General features: G+C 33.1%; 1 protein-coding gene across 2 annotated transcripts; it reads right to left on the reverse strand.

Moving 5' to 3' along the window:
• Positions 1–1,509: 1,509 nt before the first annotated feature.
• LOC124365007 (homocysteine S-methyltransferase-like) lies at positions 1,510–27,143 on the reverse strand. 2 transcript variants are annotated; one of them, XM_046820883.1, is made up of 6 exons: positions 27,012–27,143; positions 25,538–25,719; positions 19,309–19,449; positions 10,369–10,655; positions 8,461–8,610; positions 1,510–1,997 (listed from the first exon to the last, which is right to left on the reverse strand). In XM_046820883.1, exons 2-6 carry the CDS (start codon positions 25,683–25,685, stop codon positions 1,866–1,868), a joined length of 858 nt encoding a protein of 285 aa, XP_046676839.1. In that variant the 5' UTR covers positions 25,686–25,719; positions 27,012–27,143; the 3' UTR covers positions 1,510–1,865. The 2 variants fall into 2 exon arrangements, with proteins under 2 accessions (XP_046676839.1, XP_046676838.1); XM_046820882.1 differs by having other exon boundaries at positions 8,408–8,610.
• Between the last annotated feature and the right edge of the window lie 284 nt (positions 27,144–27,427).

Here is a 27,427-nt window from a genome sequence, read left to right on the forward strand (position 1 = left end):
TTAGAAATGTATGCGTGTTTTATGTGTTTTTTAATTAAAAAATCTATCTGAAAGAAAAAAAAAAAAATTAAGAGCCTATCTAAAACTATTTTGGTTTAATAAATGTTTACGTATAATGTTACAAAATTGCTAAAATAGGCTTGGCATTTTTCAACAGTAACTTGAGTGAAACCAATGGCATTGTTCGGACAATTATATATTAAGTTCTAGCAATATTACAAGGCATATTCAGAAAGTAAATGTATTGGGGCTCTCACAGCCAGGAGGACTTTTTCTTTTAACATGTTGGCTACACTGCCGTGTAACCTGATTCTTCCCCTTCATAATGAGACTAGTTCTAGGTCAGTACATTGAGAACTGTAGATACAATACATTTAGTGAAAAATATCAATCCAATCTCCATCCAAGTGCGGAATACACGGTTTCATTCATTATCTCGTCAAGAAAGGAACAACAGATGAGGTTTATAATGCAGTTGCAATTTATCTTTATGGAGTTTGTAGTGTCTCAAAAACTCTTGACCGGCCTCCGCTTGATTCAACTTCTGTTGGTCTGTCAAATGTTTTGGTACCCACCTCTTGAAAATTTTGCGATATCCAAGTGTTTTTCTGCTTGTTTCATGTAGCAGAGATCTGGAGATTTGCGGAAATATCACAGAAAGTTCATCCACAGTCAATCTGTGATCGAGACAGAATGCATTTTCAAGTTTTTTCTAGAATTTTGTCTCACTTAAAAATCATGCACAGACACACGACCGTTTTTAAATTTGTGATACAACTTGAACGATTCATAGGTTTATCACTGTAGGCAGTTATTACCTACCTCAATATAAAACTAAACTGGATTTTTTCCTTCCGAACGAGATAACAGATGAATCCGTGTATTTTTCACTAAATGTATTGTTGCATCAACAGTAAAGTTTTCAACAAACTGACCTCGAACCGGTCTTGTTTTGGAGAGAAGGAATCGGCCATGTAGCCAATATGTAAAAAGAAAATCCTTACAGCCGTGAGAGCCTCAGTACATGTATTTTCTGGATATGCCTTGTATATGTTCTTAATACCTTCACTGTGGCACGAGTTACGTACTAACGTAAGGACAGTTGGGATAGTAGCAATGTGGTTCATCTCAGTCGATGATTGTGTTAAGTATGAGTGTTAAGATGTCATCTAATGTGTAATCAATAGAATATTGTGCATCCAAAATTCTTCATTTACAAATATGTAAAATAAAGCAGTTTTATCAGTTTATTAGTATCAAGTTTTCAGTTAAAGCTGTAAACAATTGACAAGGCTAATCTTTTTGTTAAAAATTAAATTATCTGTAACTTTGTGCTAATTTGAAAAACAAGATATATACCAACCTCATATTTTCTGTACCACAGATTGATGAGACAATGGCATATACTCAATTCTTACATCACATCTTTCTCATATATGTCATAAATTTTTTCACAGAATTGACGATACTCCATTATAAATTAGTTGATAAGATGGCGATTGTAATATAATATAATATATTTTATTTTGCATTGAATGTTAATCACAGAAGCAATTATATATATGTACAAATATTTATACAGAAACCTCTAAGAGCACAACATTCAATATTTCAGTCTTCAAACTATCACATACATTAGTATATAGTATCATACAATTTCAAAAGCATTTACAATGTATGATCTTCATGAACAGAATAATTCTCAAAAATATGATAAAATGTGAAATATAATAAAGCAAGTGAAATAAATAAAATTACGCATGAGCAACTGAGAATGTTGAAGAACGCCTAAAGATTTTGAGATGAACTTCTTCACAAACTATGATTCTTACAACCCACTTGTGCTAGACCTTATGTCGTGTTTGTCAATGAATTCCCGACATTGTCGTATATCTTCTGCGTCTGTTTGACAACACCCTCCGATATACTGAGCTCCCAGAGAGACCCACTCTGGCAGGTAATGTACCAAGGGTAGACACGCTTCTTTGTTTGTCCAACTGAAAATCCAATTGACATGATCAAAATAGCAATCAGGATATAACACTTCATAATTCTATTCAGACAGGTGCTGAGTCAGCCTTTCTGCACATACTAGTAATAATAATAGATCTAATAAAAGTGATCAGCACGTTAACATGCAGTAATATGCATGTCCGATTCTCATACTTATACTGACAACAAACAGAACCAAATTAGTTATGAGAAAACATATTTGGAATACTGGAAATAGAGATTCACTTGATTAAATAACTTTCTGGCATATATAATATGTAGGTATCAAAATTCAATAAACCAGTGTTTCAGAATATTTAGTTAACAAATACATTTATTTTCTTTCTAAATAGGTAACCAATTGCGATGGCTGAAAAAACTTAACATCAGACACCTCATGGTCGGAGTTCTTTTAAATGGCAGCAGCATTCAGATAGATTAGGATAATTTAGCTATGGTATGGGAATTAAGTGAATGTTTTTATAATACAAAATATTCTACAATCAAAAATAAATTCTGATTAATTTTTTTAGAAGGTTTGCACTTTTTTAGTATTTTTACAAAACATTTTCTTTTTTAATTTATTATTATAATTTACAGAATGCAAATATGAATAATAAATTATTATTTGAAGACTAATTCCTTTTCGGCATTTGTTATTATACAAATGCAGCCTTTTTGATTACGTTTGGTTCTACAATACAACTAGGTAGAGGCTCAATAAGATTATTATCAGTAGGCCTTAATTTGATGGGTTGAAATGAACCCTTCTCAGAGAATGAAAGTGGTTTTAAATCTCAATAAGAATAAATGCACTTATTGCCTGATTAGTGTTTTCGTGATGGTGGTATAGTGACGGGATTGGAACTGACTAAACTCCGTCATCCTGGTCTACAGTTGAGTAGCTCAAGTACTAGAGAAAAAACTTAAACCAAATTGTTATCCATGAAATACTGAATGTTAATTGTTTTTGTGTTTTAAGTATTTTTGAAGTAGTTGCTATTGTTTTAAAAAGTTACCAAATAGTTTTAGTTAGTATATATCATACTCCCCAATCTGATAACTTATTTTTGAAAAAAATAGAACATTTTCTAAGTTTTCTTCCCAGAAGGTTTATACCTGGATATGACTTGATTATCACATGTGATTTCAATGTAAATACTTAAGAAAACTCACAACAGCCTCAAAATTGTCTTAATCTGACGCCTTACACCTTATTTTGTTTAAACAAAAATACTACTAGAGGATTGACTTGTATTGAAAACATCATAACTAACAATGTAAGTGAGTACAAAGTTTTCAAACCCCATATATCAGCTTGCATTGTCAGATATTTAGCGAGAATATAAAAAACAAACAGAAAGATTCATCACCTTGAAGTCTTAAAGTTCTATCTGTAAAGGCTATCAATTCTCTTAAATATATGTTAAGTAAGACAGACTGGAGCTATATGCTCTGTGAGCGTAATATAGAACTACTATTTACAAATATGTTACGTTATCTTCGAAATTCATTTGAGCAATAAATTCAAGCATGATAAAACAACGTAAACAAAAAAGTGGTACAATGGTGAATTGAAAAAATTAAAGAAAAAGTAATTGCGTGCTATAACTTATATGTCCAATGCAGTAATTATGAGTTAGATAGAAAAAGACAATTACAAGGACTGTATCAGAAGGAAAAAAACATTATAGATTTAAAATTAATGAAGCCAAAATTTTACACAATAATAAATTTATTGAAAATTCTAAAAACAAGTGCAAAGCAGCATGTAAAAAAAGATAGTTAGAGAAAAGTTTGGTGAAAACAATGAGACCTTGAGTAAAACGATTTCATTAATGCACCAACAGAAATGAACACAAACCTACTGGTGTCATGGGAGCAACCTCAATTGTAAATCAATACTTACATAATAATATTCTAATAATGCAAAGGAAAATTTTGTCTGGCTTGCAATAACTGAACAACAAAAAAGATTATCAGTAATTTTAGCACATCTAATAGTGAAGACATATATGGGTTATCAAAGAAATTATTGATTTTATAATTAAGCCACTTTTTTTCTTGTTCAATACAGCTTTAGCTGGTGTGTTCCCAGATGCATTAAAGTCTACAAAGATACGAGGCGTGTTCAGAAAGTAAGTACCGTTTCATTCTACTGCTGATGTAGCGGCAATCGTTGTTCCGTGCATGCGCACTAGTTGTCCTTGTTCACTGGCTATCGAAGCATGCTATTTTAGTTGTTTTACATTGTGTTTTCAGTTTTCTCTGAACGTTTAAATTGTTTAAGACAACTAGTGATCCCGCTGATTGTGAGGTTCGTTCTGTAATAAGATTTTTGAACGCAAGGAATTTGAAACCAGCTGAAATTTATCGTCAACTTCGATATTCTTTAAAACATAACCATGCACACATTTTGTCTAATTTACAGTTTTCAATGATAAGTTTTTTTATATTATAAAACCGTAGTTCAGGTTCAGCCGACAACCAGGAATATTTTTCTAATTTATATTATGTGAATAATGATACATTACTAGGATAAAATCCTCTTTGTCTTGTTACATTGAAAGGCATTAGACGGATATTCTTTGTAAAAATCTTGCTATTTTTACAATTATATTGCGTACTGTTACATAGTTTTTCTCTGCTACGCTGCTATAAATAGTTTATTCTATCTTACTTTGTTAGGTACTTAATTTATGTTCCAGGTCTTTTTTTTTTAAGCGTGAGGAAATTGTTTGAAACTGTCATAAATTTGAACGTGTATGCTTAGTGTTAAGCGTTATTATTCTATTTGTGTTGCAACTGATTTACTTTATTATGGTGGGTATCACTTGTTAATATTATAATTTATATTTAGTAAGTATATTATTGCAGTCTTTCTGGTCAGCTGTTTCTGTCATGTACAGTATTGTCAGCTATGCCATCTTATTGTGTCAAATGTGTTGTATGATTATAGTGGTTTACGGTTGGAAATAAATAAATTTGACAGAAAGTATTTTTCCCCCATGAAACATCAACATTATTTATTTTATAGGACAGTTTAGTACTTTTAATTTTTAAATGCTTTACGTGGATAAAATTATATTCATATATGAATTGTTCTTGGTTCATTATTATTGGTGTCAGCATTTAGCAAGCTTTAACCTGTGGCCACCAATGGCTCACATCGGATACTTGTAAAGAGGTCCAAAGCAAAAAGCAAATTAATGGCCCTCATTGAAACTTACATGTTAATGAGTGTTTATGGATGCTTACTAATGTACATTAATTTTTACATTTGTAGGTATTTATAATTATGTAAAGGCAAATACACCAAGAATAGCTAAAGATATAAAAACTTTAAATACATGTATATTTGCCAACAATTTATTTAAAATTGGAAACAAAAATTCATCTTGAACATTAAATAAATCAGACAAATTAAAATACATGGATTAAGAAAGGCATTGAATATGAATTAGTAATTTCTTAGTGTTTACGAAGACGAAAAACCAACAACATCTTAGGCAACTTTTGGCTCCCTATTTTCATTAGGACTGTAAACAACATCGTAGGCAGCTGCCAACTCGTGATTTTACACAAAGTAGTAATTATCCTCAGTGGAACTGCGAAGATGAAGAGTGACATCGTAAGCAGCCACAACTTCGAATTTGGCACCAAGTAGAAATTGTCCTCAGTGGAACTGCGAAGATGAAGATTGACATCGTAAGCAGCCACAACTTCGAATTTGGCACCAAGTGGTGAATGTCTGCAATCCTTGGTGGCTACTATGTGTGTAGTGGCTAATAGGTCAAATTTTGGTCTTCAGTTTTGTATCAGCAATGGTGAATGTTATAAATCTTGATTTTGGAAATGTTTTCTGTTAAGCTTCAATATCAATGTTTTTAAGTCAAATTAGATAAAACCATGTGGTTTACTATAATAACTGATACCATAAATTTAATTTTAAACAAGAGTTGAATTATTTTGAATTTCAAGTAATAATTTACAAATTTATTGTCATGGCTACAAAACTATCTTATTGTTGAGGTTAGTATCTACTTGTATTTTCTTTTGAAATAAAACAGGAAATCACAATCATCCCAATATGAGGATTCATAGTCAGGATATTTACATTTCTTGTAAAGTAAAATAATGCTCTGTGCTGAAAGTGGTAAACATTATTTGTAATACACAATGTCCAAGATCCCTAGACTCAAAAACTTTCTAGAAGTCACTAATAAAAATTAACTTTTACATAATTATTATACACTTTGAAAACACAAAGTAGAAAGTTGTTGGTGTATACCCACTGCTCATGTTTGTATCAGAACATTATTTTGTAATAAAAAAAATAATTAAACACCAACTCATGGAAAGGCACTTGTATTACATGTTATTAATTTAAACTATATTATAGGTTTGAACTAATAGGATTGAAAGCCAGGGATTGTTACTAGTTGATAGGAAAATTGGCAGCCTTACTTAGGATCCACTGATTGAAAGAACACATAATGGTAACATTTTTTCACATAATTGGTTAAACCAGCTTTTTGAAGATAGCAGGAGTAAGAGTTCGGCAGCAATATACAATATTTGAGATTTTCTACTAACTTTAATTTGTAAAATTATAATTCCTGTTCTCACGACTATGTATTTAAAAAGCCACAGACATTTAGTCATCTGAATTTGTTCATGTTTCTGAATTGAGGAGGTTGTCAAAGTGAGATTGTTGTGTTGTGTGTCAGAGACTTCTGAAAATATACTGTAAAATAGTATATTGGTGTATGTCTAGTTGTTGTCCTACCACTCATCAACCACCAAATATACTCCAGTTCATTTTTAGATCAGTGGGATTGCCATGTCTAATTGTTTACTTGTTTAGTATGTCTAACCTTACGTTTATACGGTTTTACGTCTGAAGAAGAGGGTAGATACTATTTCCCAACGACTCCAGTACTCCAGTTGTAACACATAACAATACCTCAGAATTTACAGGATCTTCCTGAAGGATAGGCATGCTTATTATTATGCTGAGGCAGTTCTAATAGGACAATCTTCCATATATTATAAATTATTTTCTTTAAAAATTTCAGAAGATAAAAAGACAGAGAATCGGACAAAATGACTTTTGATTCCTAACAGCTAACCTTATCAGGTTTGGGAACAAAGACCAGTGGTGACAATCTCCAAGACTCAGAACCAATATAGCTCCAACAACCCTGCAAGGACAAACGGAGGCAGGACGTCAATATATTTTTATAGTCAAAATTGTTTTATATCACCACTTCCTGATGACTTAAATGGTCTTCAATCCACCTTATCTTCCTGAATGTTATAATACAAATTGACTTAATCCAACTTTGCTCTCTCTCTACCTCAACTTAAATCTTACCTTGGGGATGATGGAGAGGAGGTCGACCAGCTCGTTTTCAGGAAAGGGAATACCTACTGTTGCTTTCAGCATTTTCTGATAGTAGCCTTCTGAAGCTTTTCAAACTAGTCCCACCAAGTGATAAAGAATCATCTTTGCAAAAAAATGTTATAATCCTGGAAGTCTTCTGTGTACTCTGACGATTTTAACAACCCACACATAAATGAAAAAGTTACATCCGTACACTTCTAATTACTTACTTACTGCCGGGGCGTAACAAATCTCAGTCGATTCTTTGCCTCGTCTATGAGCCTCTTCCACGCCACCCTGTCTTCCGCCAGCTCCACAGACCCTCCACACTGGGTCACATCTTCGACCACTTGATCGCACCATCTTATCTTTGGCCTACCCAAAGGGCGCCTTCCTGCCGGTAACGCCTGGTAGACCTCTTTTAACCTTGTGCCCTCCTGTCTCCGATGTACATGTCCTAGCCAGCTAATTCTCTTTGCCTTCACCAAAGCCACAATATCAGGATCTTGGTATACATTGCGTAATTCTCTATTTTTTCTTATTCGCCACACCCCTTCATCACATATTGGTCCAAATATTTTCTCAAAAACAATCAACCGCCCCTCATTTTTCTTCGTTAATGTCCATGTTTCACTTCCATACATTAGGACTGGTTGAATGATTGTTTTATAAATTCTTATTTTGGAGCATTGTGACAACAATCTTGACGTAAAGAGTTTTGTACACGCCCCAAGACACCTATTTGCATTAGCTAATTTGCTTTGTATCTCTATATCCTCCACGTTTTTGCTGAGGAGGATATAGAGATACACACTTCTAATTAATCAATTAAAACAGTTAAAAGCCTGAACCTCTCAAGAGTATAGTTTCTCTGGTAAAAATGAACACAATTATACCTCTTTCAAACTGAAAACCATTACTGCATTCTCCTTCCACTCCTTAAAACAAACTAATTACTCTGATTTGAGTCAGATAAAGGTTTAAAAACTGATCACAAATAACTGGCGAAGGCTAACATCTGAAACTAACCCAACTCCAGGAGTCCAGGTCTCGCCACTGTTGGGATAAACTATAAACGGCACCTGTAGTCCTTGCACACTGGTCAGCAAGGAGGAGACTTGTGCAGGAGCCACGCAGTTTACACCGACTGCCACCAACTGAGATCTGTTGGTTTGGCAGCACTGCAACACTGCCTCATGGAACGGCTCACCATGACTTGTATGTACCTTATCCTGGACACAATGAGGAACAATTATATATCTATCTAGATATTTTATATATATATATATATATATATATATATATATATATATATATATTCATTTCAATACCTTGTGTACTGGAATAAGTCATCCAATGCACATATGAATGTTGGTGGTTAAAATGTGAATAGATGTTTGCATTTGAGCCATTTTTTACTCTTTGTGATGGACAGGTTTACTAGTACAAAATTCATACTTGTCTACATGTTCAGTGTAATCACACTAAATGAAATTCTTACCAGACTATCTGCACAGTAGAGGGATGAAATAATGCCCCATATTTAATTAAGGCGGTGCAACTAATTTTACAATAGAATAATATTTTCTTAATTTTGAAATAAAATTTCAATCACAGCACATTTAGATACCTTTAGAAAAGAATACACTTTTCTTGATGATTCAAACAAGAATAATATGCATTTAAAGCAGAATTCTTAAGTAGAGGGATGAGTTAATGTCCCAAACTTAATTAAGGTGGTGCAACCAATTTTACAATAGAATAATACTTTCTTAATTTTTAAATAAAATTTCAATCACAGCACATTTAGATATCTTTAGAAAAGTATACACTTTTCTTGGCGATTCAAAGAGGAATGATATGGATTTGAAACAGAATTCTGGAGTATATTATAAGCAGGTCCAAAGGAATGATTGAAGATGAGGTTATTATGATTTTACTACAATGTGTACAAGATAGATGACTTGAAAAAATGAACACAACAATGTAATTTCCTTAAAACAGTATGAGAAAGAATAGTTTAAGAATAGTTATTATATTTAAATCGCCATCATTTCACAATCCTCTAGTTTGATTACACTTAACCAAAAACTTTTTTACACTTTGACATTACTTCATATAATTTATTATTTATAGCATAAACTCCTATTTACGAGGAACTTGATAATATTATGACAAAGATTGTCATTAGAGCCCAAAAGTGAAAACATAGCAGAGAGTTTTTCACCAAACAAATAGAAATTAGGCCAACAATTTTCTTTATGTCCAATATATTGGTTTTGTAACAGATTTAGATTTTAATTATTTATTCTTTATAAATTTTATGTTGACAAATAAATTAGTCTGTTATTATTTTTATAAAAATGAGGCCTTTATCAAATGAGCGTCTTTCTCCTACTGCTAGAGTGTATATCAATACAATTAGTTTCTAATATCATATAAATTTATACATGCTTATAATAGTATATGTACTCTTTTATTTGATGGTTTTAATCATTCCGAGTATTCTACTATATATTAAAATATCACTGAAAACTTTTAATTAGTAAAAAAAAATAATAAAGTAATTTAAAAATTCAATTTTCATTAGATTTTACTGTAGTATTTCTAATTATTATAAAATATTATTGTTAAATTATTATTGGAGTAATTTAAAAAGTGTCTAATATCGAAATAATTTTATTCTTCATGCTGTTTGAATAATTTGTGATTCATTTTTATTATTACATTGGACATTGCTACCCAGTCAAATTATGTTCTATTTTCCGTGTTGATTTTTTTGAATTTTAATTAGTCTTAATTTTGACCTGTCTCATTATCTATACTATTTTTTTATCACTAGGCTAAGAACTAAAGGCTGGAAAAGTTTAAAATATCAGCCTGAGTTGTTTACACACAACATATTAAATAAACACATTTGTGTATTTTACATAATTTTAAGTGAAACTAATTTTAAAACTTTTCACTAATGCTTTGCATAGCCAGCTTACCTTGCACGTGAAACTAACCCACGCTTTGACATCAGAGAACTCTTCCCGGAGTAGATTCAGTACAATGACAGCCTCCTGCACTGCTGGTATAGTCTCCACAGCTAGTAGGTCCACACCAGCAGCTACCAGCGCAGTTATTCGTGGTCGATGCCAATCCCTTAACTGCTGTGCTGTCACATCTTCTATATACTCTCCACGATACTCGGAACCGTCGTGGAGGCATGCGCCATATGGGCCCACAGACCCTGCTATCATCACTTGCTGTCTTGGAGGATTTGTGGAGCTAGCTGTAGGTAAACCATGTAGATACAGATAATACACAGTATGTATCACACATTATAAACCACATTATAGTAACGTATTCGTTAATTATTTATTTGATTAAAATTGAAAAATTGTAATTAAATTTTTACATCCTATTTTACTTTAATGAATTATAAAAGTGTATACTATTTTTTATAGAAACATTGGTCAAACTTGTATGTGACTAAAATTCCAATTTTATCATCACATCCGGTATTACACTCCAAGAATATCTACCGTAATATCATAAAATTATGCTAAAATAAAAAAATAGGCCTACTTACTTTACATTTTCTGCTTGCATTTAACAAATTAGGTATATAAAAACAGGTCTACGTAAAATGAAATATAACAATATTTCTCATTTCCGGAGGACAGATAACGTTGAATTTACAGCACCCAGAAAAAAGGCAATGGTTGATTGAAAAATAATATTGCATCGTCATTTATTAGAAAACTTTCTTATTTCTAAATTTAAATTATATATGACTTTATTGAAATTGCATATATTTTTTCAAATTCCTGGAAAAATTAGTTTAGCGATACAGTGCACTTAGGAGAGGAGTATTTTCATTTTTCTGGCCCAACATGGGCTGACTTCTTGTCCATCTTCCCAACTCGCATGTCATTTAATTTTTTAATTTTACAAATTTTTACATTTTTTTATTTTAATTTTTACAATTATACAAGTAAAATATATGGAAGTTAATCGATATATTTACTACACTACTCATATATCTACTTATAATTTCCCTAGAAGTAATTTATGCTGTTGCTTGTTATCACATTTGTAATTGTTATCAATAAAAATCATTACTAACACAGGGAAGCTAGTTACTGGCATTTTGCTCTCTGCTATATTGCCTTGGCAACTCTTTTATTTTAAACAGACTTGACAATATGGGCTTTAGAGGTACTGCCCTTTACTGGTTTAAGAGCTACCTGGAACAACGCAGTCAACTGGTTGAAGTTAAGCTCACAGAAAGAGGACAGATCTATAGTATAAGATCAAAATCATTCCTTGTAAATAGAGGTGTACAACAAGGATATGTCCTTGGCTCTGTTTTGTTTATCCTATTTACATACAACATGTCTCGGTACATGGATGGACTCTTTCATACGCTCATGTACGCAAATGATCAAGATTCAAGATCTTTATTGATTTTTAAACATATACAACAGTGCAATAGACTTCGTCAGAACTAAAATATTCTGAACTAAAATAAAAATAAAAATTCAGATTCTACTTAATCAATCCAGCCTACCAGTTACCTACAAATTTATCCAATTACCAATACCTACAAATTTATATAGATCTATATAAATTAATAACAATGATAACCAAATAACTAACAGATCTATATAAATTAACAAAAGTAACTAAATAACTATTAAAATATTCAACATGGATAACATTCTAAAACTCAACAATGGCAGAACTACATAAATAAACATTGAAAATAATAATGTTGTGGTATGACAATTTAAGAATTCATACATACAATAAAATAGATTAACTTTTAACCAGCATTTAAAAACTGTTTAAAATTTGACTAAACATAGAGACCTGCATTTAATGGTAACTTATTAAAAAATTTGACTTTTATAAAAAGATGTCTGTATTTAGTTTTTGTTAATTTAACTGGTAAGAGTTGTAAGAAATGGTTTGTTCTAGTAGGATAATCATGAATATCCTGTCTAGTTGTAAATTTTATATGTTGTTCCTTTACACTTACAAGACAGTAGAACATTTACATATTATTAGTAGTAACTATTTTAGTTATCTAAAAATTGGAATACAGGTCTCTTTAAAAAAAACATTTTTCATAACTCGTAATCTTTTTGCCATTTCAATATTCTTAGTACACTACTACTATTCCCCCATAGAGTTATACCATTACATTAGTGTGAATTGAAAAATGCATAATAGGTGGCCAGAAGCATATTCATAGTAACACAGTGTTTCAATTTACTCATGAGATAGACCACTCTAGATCACAATTGACACAATTGATCTATGTTGTTGTGTACGGGTTACGGGGAATCGGAATAAAAGACTGAATTAGTTTACATCATCGACTGTGCTCGGTTAAGGTTGGAGGGTAACAGAGAGAGAGAGAAGGGCAGGACACTGGAAGTGGTAGGTGGTGTGATCTGGTGGCGTGATGAGAACAGCCAATGGCATTTATTCAAACTAATCACCCCATATGACGTCACAGCATCATAGATCATACAGTTGGTCTTTGGCTGTGGCTTTAACTTGCCAGTAACAATTTATAATACGTATAATAATTATTATTGTAATTCAATACATTACATTTCCTCCCTTCCAAATTTCAAAATAAATTGAATTCACACAAGTCATAGATAAATTAAACAATACAAGTGTAATAATAAATATATAATAAACACATATAAATATAAATAACACATATCATTATTAAATGTCATCCTTAAGTACTGTAAGTTATTTACAAGTTTAATTTCTCTACAGGTTTCCTAATACGAGTTGGGTATCTGTTTGTATGATCAGCTGTTCTAGTGACAGGAGAAGGAACAGCTGAGGGTAGAGAAAGACGTGGTCTAGAATGAGGGGTAGTGATGTGACATGGAGAGGTATGATGCGGTGAGGAGGGGGAGAGACCAGCTGATCTAGTGAGGTCAGTGTTACTAATTCTGACTGGGCTTGGAGTTGGCGGACACTGAGCGCCTGTCTCACGCTCCGCAACTGTACGGTCCTGAGATGGTGGAATTTGACTGTCACTGTCAACAATACTACTGTGTAGTCCTATCAGCTGATCAATATGTCTACTCCAAATTAGACCAGTTTTTGTCATAACAGAATACATTACATTATTTAACTGTTTTATTACAATGCCCTCTATCCATTTGTCTTTAGAGCGATAATCTCTCACTAATACAGATTGATTAGGAAATAGAATTCTCGTTTTTCTACCGCCAAAATATTCTTTTTGTTTGTCCTGTTTTAATTGCACAGTTCTGGCTATATTAGGTCTGAGTAAATCTAGCCTGCATCTTAGTGGTCTATTGAACATTAATTTGGCAGGTGTCTCGTTAGTAGTGCTATGAACGGAGTTTCTGTAATCAAATAACATCCTATTCAAGGCTACTTTAGTATCAATATTTTCTTGAAAAGCCAATCTTATTTTACGTTTAGCATACTTAACTGAGTTCTCAGCCTGACCATTAGACTGAGGATGATAAGCTGGTGAAAATGTATGTCTTATACCATTAAGTTGCATGAAATTTTTAAATTCAACTGAGGTAAATGGTGGTCCATTATCACTATGGATAGTGACAGGTAATCCAAATCTAGAAAATAGTTCTCTTAACTTTTCTATAGCTAGCTTAGCTGAAGTAGAGCCTACTTCAAATACTTCCAACCACTTAGTGTAAGCATCAATTACTACCAAGTAGGTCTTATCTTTGAAAGGACCCAAGTAATCAATATGCAATCTTTCCCATGGCATAGATGGATAGTGCCAAACATGTAGATTACTCTTACTAGGACTAGAACGTTCCATAAGACAGGAAGAGCAATTGTTCGCTAGGCTTTCAATGTTTTCATCTATATTTGGCCACCAAATATAGGATCTTGCTACTGACTTCATTTTTACAATTCCCAAGTGACTCGCGTGTAACTCATTTAATATGTAGCTACGCAACTTGTTAGGAACAACAATTCTATATCCCCACATAACAATGCCATGCTCAACTGTTAGCTCGTCCTTCCTTTGGAAATAAGGTAACAATTCCCTATTCTCTCCTGACAAAAAATTTGGCCATCCGTACATCACATAGTTATGTATTTGTTTTATAATAGGATCATTTTGGGTTTCAGCTTTTACATCTTCAAAAGTTAAAGGTACTGAACTTTCAGCGATACAGTGTAAATAGGTACCTTTCCACCTTGGTTCATTGTTATTATTTACAACGTGTTTAGTGCTTAATGGTAAGCGTGATAATGCGTCTGCGTTACCATGCTTTTCTGACCTTACATACTGTACATCAAAATTGTATCCACTTAAAAATAATGCGTATCTTTGTAATCGGCTTGCTGCGAAAACAGGTAAACCCTTTTTCGGTCCAAATATGCTAATTAAAGGTTTGTGATCAGTACACAATGTGAATTTTCGGCCATACAAATATTGATGAAATTTCCTTACTCCATATACTACTGCTAAAGCTTCCTTATCTATTTGTGAATATTGACATTCTGCTGGTGATAAAGTACGAGAGTGGTATGCAATAGGTTTCTCAACGCCTTCAGGGGTTATGATACTAAGTACGCAGCCCAGCCCTGTCGAGCTTGCGTCTACTGCTAGTTTTACAGGCAACTTTGAATCATAATGCGCCAAAACTGGTGCTTTAGTCAAAACATCCTTGACATGGCTAAATGATTTGAGACATTTTTCATCAAAATCAAATGGCACGTCCTTTTTTAACAAGTTGTACAACGGACTCAAGATTGTTGACAAATTTTTGATAACTTTCCATAATAATTTACCAAGCCAATAAAAGCTTTGACTTGAGTGACAGATTTAGGTACAGGTGCTTGATTTATAGCTTTAATTTTAGATTCAGAGGTATGCAGTCCATCTTTATCGATACTAAAACCAAAATACTCGATTTTGTCTACAAAGAACGTACATTTATCTTTCTTTACGGTAAATCCTTTTTCACTCAGGCGTTTACAAACCTCTTGCAACCTACTTACATGAGTTTCGTTATTAGGTGCGGTGATAAGAATATCATCCATGAACACTGATATGCCTTCTAAATTATGCAAAGATTGTTCAATAACTCTTTGAAATATGCCTGGGGCTGATGAGATTCCATAAGGCATTCTACAATATGAGAAAAGACCCTTATGCGTGCTAATTGTACATAATTTTTGTGACTCACTATCTAACTTTAATTGCATATAGGCTTGACTAAGATCTATTTTAGAGAAACGTTCTCCATGCTGTAAATTTGCAAATAAATCTTCTATTCTAGGTATAGGGTACTTGTCTACTTCTAGATACTGATTTAGAGTAACTTTAAAGTCTCCACATAACCTAATTTCACCGTTCTTTTTTAATACTGGTACAATGGGCGTTCCCCATTCCGAGCTGCTTACTGGAATTAACACTTGTTCGTCAACTAAGCGTTGTAGTTCTTTTTCTACCTTACTTTTCAATGAGAATGGTATCGGTCTTGGCTTAAAATACCTAGGTCTAGCATTTTCTTTTAGATTTAGTTTTACTGGTTCGCCTGTATACTGACCTAGTTTCTCAGTGAACACTTCTGGAAATTGATTAGTTAGCTCGGACGTCATTGTCTCGAAATTAGCCTTGTTATCTATAGGTCTGTTTATAACACACAAGTTATTTTTAAACGAAATGTCAACTCCCAGTACTTTAAGCCAATCACGACCCATTAAAGGATGTGAACCTCCTCTAATCACATACAAATCTAAGCATTTATGTATTTTCTCATAGCAAACATCAACATTAACTTTGCCCACAGGTATAATAGGTTCATTAGTGTACGAACTCAAAGTTAGGTCGTTTTCTAACAATTTACAAGAACTAAAATTATTTTCATAAAAATCCTCACTACACACTGTGACACTAGCTCCAGTATCAACTTCAAATATGGTTTCTCGACCTTGCACTAGGACTTTAATCTTAATTGGGTCAACTCTAATTCTTTTACGGTGAGTTTCATTTACTTTAAATAAATTCTGTATGTCCTCGACATAACTCTCAAGATTTTCATCACTCTGAACATAATTCTTAGAATTATTTGAATCTGACAGTTCTGAACTATCATTTACAAAATTATGTTTCTTATAATCTTTGTTTTTCTTGTTTTGAAAATTAGACTGATAAGATATACCTTTCTTAACTTTCGAAAGCTGATTGTCTGGTAACTTACTAATTTCAGTAGATCGACATACCTTAGATATGTGATTTCTTTTACCACATTTGTGACACACAACACCAAACAATTTGCACTGCTTCCTATAGTGACCACACTGCCCACAGCACGTACACTGCACCTTGACTTCGTGCCTTGCGTTGTAGCTCGCGCTGCCACCGCTGCCGCCGACTCTCACATGTGGGTGGTGATGCGCTGCCATCCGCTGGACCCGGCTGCCGCCGTTCACTGTCAATGCCGCCGCATTCTTCTCCGCCGCTTCCACTGAGCAGACGATTTTCACAGCCTGGTCGAAGGTTAGGGTGGTCTCTCCCAACAGCCTCTGCTTGGTCGACTCACTCCTGATGCCGCTCACCAGTCTGTCTCTGAGATAGTCGTTGAGGGATGCGCCAAACTCGCAGTATGCAGACAATTTCTTGAGGCTGGCGATGTACTCTGCGACTGATTCTCCTTCCTGTTGATTCCTTTTGCTGAATTTGTACCTTTCAGCTATGAATGATGGCTTCGGGTACAAATGGTCCTGAATTAACTTCACTAATTCATCAAACTTTTTCACTGAAGGTTTTTCCGGCGTACATAAATCTCGTAACAAACTGTACGTTTTCACACCCACGACTGTTAGTAACGTACTAACCTTTTTGTCGTCACTAATACTGTTACAGTCAACGAATAATTCAAATCGTTCAACATACGAATTCCAAGTTTCTGCACTGTTGTCGAAGTCATCAATTCCGCCAATAATTCCCGCCATTTTTACTGTTTCACTAAATAAAGACGAAATGTTCTAATTTACGACCTTGTCTTCCAACATCAAAATGTACCGATTTTGAGTCCACGTGACGCCAAACTACAGACACACTTCCTCCCACTATAATTTTCGGAGAAATTATTTACGCACAATCGAACAGGTTGCATTGCACTCGCGGGATCGCATTAATACCTCGTCGCCAATTGTTGTGTACGGGTTACGGGGAATCGGAATAAAAGACTGAATTAGTTTACATCATCGACTGTGCTCGGTTAAGGTTGGAGGGTAACAGAGAGAGAGAGAAGGGCAGGACACTGGAAGTGGTAGGTGGTGTGATCTGGTGGCGTGATGAGAACAGCCAATGGCATTTATTCAAACTAATCACCCCATATGACGTCACAGCATCATAGATCATACAGTTGGTCTTTGGCTGTGGCTTTAACTTGCCAGTAACAATTTATAATATGTATAATAATTATTATTATAATTATTATTGTAATTCAATACATTACATATGTGATGTTCCCAACTTAATTAAATCAAGGTATACTCTTAACAGTTTTACAGATCTAAAAATAAGTAGTTTGTCTCAAACCAATCCAAGGCCGATTTTAACACTTGTTTTTCTTCTATAATTAGATTCTCATAACTTTCACTGAAATTCAAGAGTGTGTTGTCATCTGCATATAATACTGAGGAGCATGGTATATTAAACGAAAAATCATTAACAGCAACAGCAAACAAAAAAGGGCTCAGGACATAACCTTGTAGGGCTCTAATTTCAATAAGTTTTTGTTCAGTCCTATCTTTATATTCCACTACCATTTGCTTTCTATTTGTTAGATAGGCTATCATTAATTGCAATTCTTTACCTCTAATACCATATCTATAAAGATTGGATTAGTACTCATGATCTATGCAGTCAAATGCTTTGGTCAAGTCAATTAATGTTGCAGATGACAACACACCTCTTTCAAAATTTGGTAAAATTTTATCAACATTTTCTACTGCTTTTAGTGTACTTTGGTTTTATATGAACCCAAACTGTTCCTTAGAAAATAAATTATTATTAAAAAGATGAATTTAGTTGCCATTTCATACATGTCTCAAATATTTTACTAAAAATTGGCATTAACGAAATCGGCCTGCAGCTACGTAGGCCAAATTTGTCTCCTTTTTATTTACATAGGAATTACTTTAGTGACCTTAAGGGCATGAGAGAATACACCGTCCTTCCAAATAAAATCTGTGATAAAGCTAAAGTTTTGACATAACTTTAAAAAAAGATTATCATCTAATGCATATAATACCAAAGTTAGTCAAAACTCTTCAAACTGTTACATCTTCACTACCTGTCAAATTAGTATCAGGACTCAAGACAAAAAATATCAAGTTTGAAACAATTAAGGAAATGCATGAAAAAGTTAAAAATTGGGGTGCTATTCTTAAGAGAGTGCAAAATCAGAGCAATATTAAAATATATACTGTAAATATGGATTTCATTTGTTATGAGAGTTGATATTGTTTCATAACACAAATCTAAGGAATTTTGGAAAGCTTCTGCATTACAGGCTCTAATAATTTCCTCCTTCTTTCTTCTGAGAATATTGAGAATTAGTCTAGTGACTCGGCCAGGCTCTGTGGCCACCAGTAAGTTCACTGGAACTTAAGTGAATTCAAAAAATGAAAATGAAACTAGACTCTTCTGTAAAATTGCAGCAGCATATTAAAGAGCCCCCCTTCCCATTTTTTTGATAAAAATAATACTAACCTCTAGAATGGGTATAACTTATAACTGTAGCATTAAATAAAATAAAAAAAAAAACATATAATTGTGTAATTGAAGAACTAACATTAATATTATATTATAAACAATATTGAATGTAACTCAATAAAAAAATTAGTACAAAAGTAAAAAAAAACTGAACCAATTTAACACTTACCACACTTGACTACAGCTTGTTTTGCCAGTGTGACAGCTTGTCTGATTAGAGCAAGGCCACTTTCCACGTCCACACCCAGATGTTTTTGGAAGCCTTCTACACTCGCCTGGTATGTGTTGGTTGATATTACCTGACAACCAGCTGTAACATAACCAATACTAGTTTTACACTTATCACACTTAATAACAGCTTTGTTTGCCGGTTTGACAGCTTGTCTGATAAGAACCAGGCCACTTTCCAAGTCCGCACCTAGATGTCGTTGGAAGCCTTCTAAACTTGGTTGGTGTTGGTTGATTTTACCTGACTGCCAGTTGCAGCACAACACTACAGGGTCCAATTCTATGGAATCTGGAAATACTGAGTTTAGCCTTTCTTTACTTAAGTAAAAAAGATTGGTTTTTAAACAGATTTGAAGGATATGAATGGAAATAATACCTGATTAATTCAAATAGATTTTGATAAAAAACTTAAAGTGAAAACTGCTTTCTAAAAAGTCAAGTTTTTTAACAAATAAAACTGATTGAAAGACTATTACATTTTAATAATCTATAGCACACTAGCAGTTTTCTGCAGCTTTGCACGTTAATTCCTGCTGAACAGCTGGGCTATCAAGACATACCAAAGCTTTTTAAAAGCTTTACCAAACACTCCTGTGATAAGTGATGGTCCTGGAAGATATTCCTATCTCCTTACCCATATTCGAGTAACGAACTAAGAGCTTAAAGAGCAGTATTTTGAGGCTCTTATGTCGGAGAGTGAAACAGATTTATAAGTACCAATGAAATAAATCAAATTTCTCTGTAACATTCCAATTAATTTGATACAATGGTTCAATGATTTCAGTAACAATTGAAATATTTTAGGCCAGTGTACAGGAGTCCAAAGTCTTTTAGTTCGATGCCGATTTTAAAACAGAAAAAGACATGTATGAATTAGGCCTAGATATGTTTCTAGTGTTTAAGTTAAAGAAGATCAGAGGTTAAGCAAAACTGAAACTGGCTCTTATTATTTAGGTTGAGCACGTGTAGAACCAATTCTGGTTCTAATGAATTAATTGTGGCCGCCACACTTGAGATTGTCTTCTTGCCCCAATCAAGAATATATATAGTTCAACTAGAAGCATATTCCGTTCAAAAGCATATACTTCTACTGTTTGTAATCAACTTTGATACAAGGAATAGAGTAAAAAATATAACTTCTGGATTTGCCTCACTCGTCAATAGACCAACAATGTTGGTGCAAACTCTCTTCACTGTACATCAAACAGTTCTCAAGACAATGTCTGGACATACACAAATATACCTACTAAATCAAAATCTTTTTGAACTCAGAAGGGCAACCATCTCTGGCCTTGTTTTGGTCCTGGGTATTAATGGTATGTGGACTAATTTTATTGGTTGATCGTTCACACACACGTTTTAAGTTTCCTAGTTAATTCTATTTTTAATATTTGGTAGCTAAAGTGGCCTAACCTCAGACCAAAATCATCTATAGACTGTACTGCTTCAAACATGGTTATTGATGCACTTGATATAAAAGTTTGTCACACTGAGCTTTCTGATCAAACTGCCCAGATGTGCATTATCACCAACTCAGAGGAAATAAAACCACTTATATCAGTGCACAGAACTCATTTGCCCTCCTACTGACATCTTCAATAATTATTTTAAACGAAACCCAATTTCCATGAGCACTAAAGATATAAAAAATTTATTCTAAATTTAAGACTGGCAGTAAAAAAGAATTAAGTAACTAACGACCCATATCACTACTCCCAACAGTCACAAAAATGTGAAAAAATTGTGCTGATAGGCTTTTAGAACACTGTACATTTAACAATCTGATAACTAGCTTCATCAAAGAAAGTCAAAGAAATGATTGAATCAGTAGAAACCATAATTGATAACATAGAAAAAGGGAACTTGACTACAGCAGTCCTAGATTTTAGTAGAGCTTCTGACTGCTTGGGACACAATCTCATACTGAGAAAACTGAATGCACTAGGTGTAACAGCAACAGCCCTGAAATGGTTTGAGAACTACCTCAAAGACAGAGGTGAAGTAGTCGAACTACAATCTACTGTAAAAGGAGCCACAAGCGTTTTGATGTCAACCGCAGCCAATCCAAAGAAGGGTGCCACAAGAATTTGTGCTTGTCCCAGTGCTGTTTACTTTCTTTACTAATGACCTGCCAGAATACTTAAGCGAATACACTACAATTTTGATGTATGCCGATGACACTTTAATCCTTGACAACCGTCCATCTGAAAATCTATGCCTGAATACTTTTATTGCTGTTAACATGGCATGTCAGTATTGAAAAGCAAACGACTTAGTGTTAAACCCCTTTAAAAGTAGCCAAGTAGGAAGTGCTTTTTCAACTCTAAATATCTTGACTATGACAGCTCTCTACATCCAAAAACTTGTTTTGTGTGTGGACAGAGAAAACCTTGCAAGGATTGTATTGTATTGGCTCATCATTATTGTATGATGTATGTAGGCTTGCTGAGGTACAGGAATAGAACTAACCAAGATTAACTCTACCACACTAGTGGAGGCAAGCCTCAGATGAAACTTGCGAACATATGTTGATCTTCATTCACAATTTCACGATCCACGTCACGTATAATACAATGTTTTGAGATTAATAAATTCTTGATTCAAGAAGCTGTCAAATTATGTCTTGATTTTATAAGATCTTGGAGAAAAAAAAAAATGTTTTTGTAACTTTTCCGGTTCTCAGAAAAATTCCCGGTCCATTAAATTCCCAGCTTATTCCCAATTTCACCAGTTGGGTGGCCACCCTGTGTAAGTCTGAATGTATCAAAGATGTATCTACCTACTGAAGTTAATAGATTTGTTGATGATTGGGATATTGTAAATAAATGCAATAACAAGATTTTTATTATAAACAGCACAGAACACAAACAAAATCAATCTACTGGACAGATTATTGAAACATTATTTTTCCCAATGAAGAGGGAAAGGGAGTTAGTTCTAAAAGACACCTGGAAAAATGGATAACCCAACCTAACAACCCTTAATAAAGCATTTTTTATATTTCCCAGTGCACAGAATTGGAGACAAGGTTATTAAGTGGTATACTTTTAGTATATATCTTCTTATCTATTTAAAAAAAATTGTAATCAAATTTGGGGAAATATATATACAGGGTGTATATTATGTCTGGAAACACCCAAATATATCCTTTAATAATTTAAATATAAATTTGAAACCTCTTACAATCGTGATAGAGATTGGGCATCTACTTTTTGGAACAATGTTTTGTTATGTCACACCAACGGGGGACGTCCTGCCGAGGGTATCGTGAATATTCTTAATGGAAGCCTATACCTTGTGATACATAATTTTAAAGGTAATAGCTTACTGAATTGAATGCCACAAACCGCATCTCAAGGGAATTATTCTATCAGAAAATAGAGCATTTTTAGTATTGAAAATTTACTGATGTTCAACAATGTAATTTTAACATGGTTCTTGCCACAAAATGTGTTACACTAATTTTTTAGCATTTTTTTAAATGTTCAATTAAATAAAACAAAAATTTCATTTTAAGCTGGTTCTATTAGCACAAATTTGCCAGTTTTTATTACAGTACAATTATGGAAATACTTATGTTATTGATTTCTTATTACAAATAAAAAATAATGTATGCTGTTAGAAAAGTCTTACAACAAACGTTTTACCTGCATTTGGTGTCAAAGCAATTGTTCGAACTGTGTTCCTTCTACGGTTTGACAATGAGCCAATCTTGTGTAAAATGATTCGACAGAGTTGCCTAACATTTCTTCAGTTATCAAAGCAATCTCCTCTATAATCCTGTTTCTTAGGTCTTCCAAATTATGAGGCTTTCTTCTATAAACATTGGATTTTAAATGACCCCATAGGAAATAATCGATTGGTGACAAATCCGGAGATCTTGGAGGCCATTCGATTTCTCCTCTTCGGCCAATCCATTTATGAGGAAACCTTAAATCCAAATACTCTCTTACCTGTCTCCTATAATGGGGTGGAGCACCATCCTGCTGAAACCATACATTATCAAAGTATTCTCCTGATGCAATTTGAATAGCTGGGATTATTTCATTTTGGAGCATATTGTAGTAAAGTTCGGCATTTAAATTTCCATTGATGAAAAAGGGTCCAACAATTTTGTTACCTAAAATTCCACACCATACGTTCAGTTTTTGTGGTTGCTGTGAATGGGACTCAGTAATCCAATGTGGGTTTTCACTAGCCCAGTAACGGCAATTGTGCCTGTTAACATTGCCATTTAGGAAAAAAGTTGCCTCATCAGAAAATAGTATGTTGGTCAGAAAATCTCTATTGTCATCACATTTGCGCATCACAAGTTCACAAAACTCAACTCTTCTGTCGTAATCATCCTCACTTAACTGTTGGACTAAATGAACTTTAAATGGTTTGTATTTATTAATTTTCAAAATCTTACTCACAGACATAGGGTGCATATCATGTTGCTGTGCAGCTTTTCTGAGCGATGTATGTGGGTCTTCAATAAATGTTTGCAAAACATCTAGTGCATGTTCTTCATCTGTTGCAGATTGTATCCTACCCGACTTTGGCCGATTACGTACACTCCCTGTCATTTCAAAACGCTCAATAGTTTTTGATATTGTTGAAACACTTATGGGATTCCTTTCTGGGAAAGTGTCATTAAACAAATTACAAACTTCCCGATAAGATCTTTGACGATCGCCATATCCTCGCATCATCAACAGAGTAATTCGTTCTCTTTCAGACAATTCCATTAAAATGCCAAATAAAAACTGAACTACTGTAATTAGATAACTTGTTGACAGCAATGCTTCAGAGACACTGATTAACTTGACAGGAATGATATGACCTTTGTCCATTTGTAATTCCCAAGCTTAGACCTGTCTAGTGAAAGCTCCATGCTCAACAAACTGAAACCTGTAGACCAGATGATTAATAACACAATAATGTTTCTCATAGGCTAGTGACCTTTGTCTCTTTAAACCTTCCTGCTGACTGGAAAACACCAAGTACAGATTCATAAGTAATCAGAGAAAGTGACTCATAAGTTTTATTCATTGTAATAAAAACTGGTAAATTTGTACTAATGAAACCAGCTTAAAAATAAATTGTTTATTTTATTTTAATTGAACATTTAAAAAATGCTAAAAAATTAGTGTAATACATTTTGTGGCAAGAACCATGTTAAAATTACATTGTTGAACATCAGTAAATTTTCAATACTAAAAATGCTCTATTTTCTGATAGAATAATTCCTTTGAGATGCGGTTTGTGGCATTCAATTCAGTAAGCTATTACCTTTAAAATTATGTATCACAAGGTATAGGCTTCCATTAAGAATATTCACGATACCCTCGGCAGGACGTCCCCCGTTGGTGTGACATAACAAAACATTGTTCCAAAAAGTAGATGCCCAATCTCTATCACGATTGTAAGAGGTTTCAAATTTATATTTAAATTATTAAAGGATATATTTGGGTGTTTCCAGACATAATATACACCCTGTATATATATACAGTATATAAAATCATAAATAATAATATAAATATAAAATCAATACACACACACGTACACACACACACACACACACACACACATATATATATATATATATATATATATATATATATATTATATATATTGATTTTATATTTTACAAATAAATAAAACAAACTTCCAACACAAGAATTGCCTTTCATATTATGTTCTTAAAATGCACAATGTCCCAATGTTATATATTTTAGTATACTAAAGACTTATATACTTGTACAATACACATTCGTTTATTTCCATTACAACAAATTTTGCATATAAATTTTAAATATGATAAGATTCATCTAATGGATCAATATATTTGCATTATATTATTAAAAAAAGAAAAAAAAACAGGAAATTGGGATATATGAAAGTGTATTATACATATTTTTTAGTTCCAAAACTACTAGAAAACAATTTTGCAGAGGGTAATTTTTGATAACAATTTCTTACTGTTACATATTGTGTCAATAAAATGTCGATTGGTCATTGATACGCTTTGTCTATTAGTCTTCAAGGTTTCAGTTAAAACAGCGTTATTGTGGCATATTATAAATTTGTTTTATTGAATACTTTTTGTTCTGAGAATTAAAATAAATATATCTGGAACATTAGTGTTAAAGTAAAACAGCATTAAAAAAACTGCTAAGGGCACAAACCATTGATGTAATCACAGTGGGTGTTCAAAACAGCATTGGGATCGGTTGACAGATACTGAGAGCTCCAGAGTGGACTATTGGTCATTTCTTTTTCATCCACATATTTCTTGATTTGGGTTGCAAAACTTCCATCAAGTAGCACCACCATAATTAAACTGTGATAATGGCAGTAAAACAAGGTTCTGTAAAAAAGCACAGCTTTAACTTGTATTTAAAATCAAGATAAGAACAGTCTAATCTATCAGAATCAATTTTTCACTGTAACCGATTTCCATCATTTTCAAAATAGAGGTAATACAAATATTTAACATCACATACACTATTTTAAGCCATCTCTTATTTTTTATATTATACAAAAACTGGTCAATGTCAATAATCATAGGACTAAATCTTATACCACGTTCCTGCCTTTATTGAAAATTATAATGGACAACAGCATGGTATTTTGGTTTCTCTGAAGACTAGAATATTGTTTTTTAGTGTCAATTCTGAAATTCTATTGTATAGTTTACTTATGAAAGTTCAAACTTTCAGTGCAATAAATCAATTTCCACTTGTACATACATCCGTAACTGTTCCTGGTCCACTGTTGGTCTAGATTTTTTTATAACATTTTTCTAACATGTTCTTCATCCTACAAGTATTTTAAAAATTATATTCCAACACCAGTTGGGAGTACTGATGGCTGAGTGGTCTAAAACACATGACTGAATCTGTGATCAGAACATCTAGAATTTGATCTTTTAATGATAGGTACTACTGTGAAGGATGTTTTTTGTATGTCGACGTAGGTGCTGCTGTAACCCACGCTGATGGCTGGAGGCACTTGTGTCAGGCTGATATGAACTTTTATTGGTAATTGTGAAGTTAACGGCTGGATCGACAAAATACAAGTTTTACGTTATTAACCTATTGTTATCGTCCTCCTGAACAAAACAGTATAAGATTTCAGTGGGTGGAAATGACAAATAACGAAGTTATAGTAAAACTACTTTTCTCGTGCAAAAAATATTTCATTGTTCTACGGGCATCATGTGGTTTTGCTATGATCATAAGTAAACTTGCTATTGGTTGTATGTTGTGTATTTGTATTATTCGTGTACTGTGTATATTACAATAAATTATTTTAATTTCAAATACAATTGTTATTATTACAACAGATACAATGATATGATTTGAGTCTTGTATTCCATATATGAATATTATGTATCAATTAATATACTAATCTATAAAAAAAACCAGATCTACTTTTCTTGTCTCTACCTATACATCTGTGCCACTTCTAAGGTTAAATGGGGAATCTATGCTTTGTAGATATTACACAATACAAATTTTATTATAGCTGAAATAGATGTACATTTCACTTTTCAATATAGACATAAGCTATAAAACCATACATACAACTAATGCCTGTATTTAAGTATTATAGTGTACATAGTATAAACTATTTCTCAATTCATTACATCATACCTACCCAACTGAAATAAAATTAATTATACTCGTTATTACTTAGTTCACTTTCATTACAATCTCAAGTGTTTTGCTGCTGGTACATTCGCTCATCGCTAATAAATTGAGGTTATTGTTATTGTTTGAAATTTTTTTCAGAGAGTTCAGTATTCACCAGACCTTAACTCACAGCTGGTTTTCTCTTTAGATTTAAAATCCTCGTGTTTGAAGACTAGCCAACAACGAATATATAAAAACAGAAACCGGAAGCACCGGTTAAAATTACTTCCTTTAATTATAGAGTAAAGAATATATAAAAAAAACACAAATGTCTAATTTCACACTAGATAAATATTTATTTTACTTATTTTATTATAACTCGATAAACACACAAATTATAGAGGTTGAATATAATTTACCGGCTGCTTCGATTTAATAGAT

Source organism: Homalodisca vitripennis, chromosome 6 (assembly GCF_021130785.1).
Source record: "Homalodisca vitripennis isolate AUS2020 chromosome 6, UT_GWSS_2.1, whole genome shotgun sequence".
NCBI classification, from domain to species: domain Eukaryota; kingdom Metazoa; phylum Arthropoda; class Insecta; order Hemiptera; family Cicadellidae; genus Homalodisca; species Homalodisca vitripennis.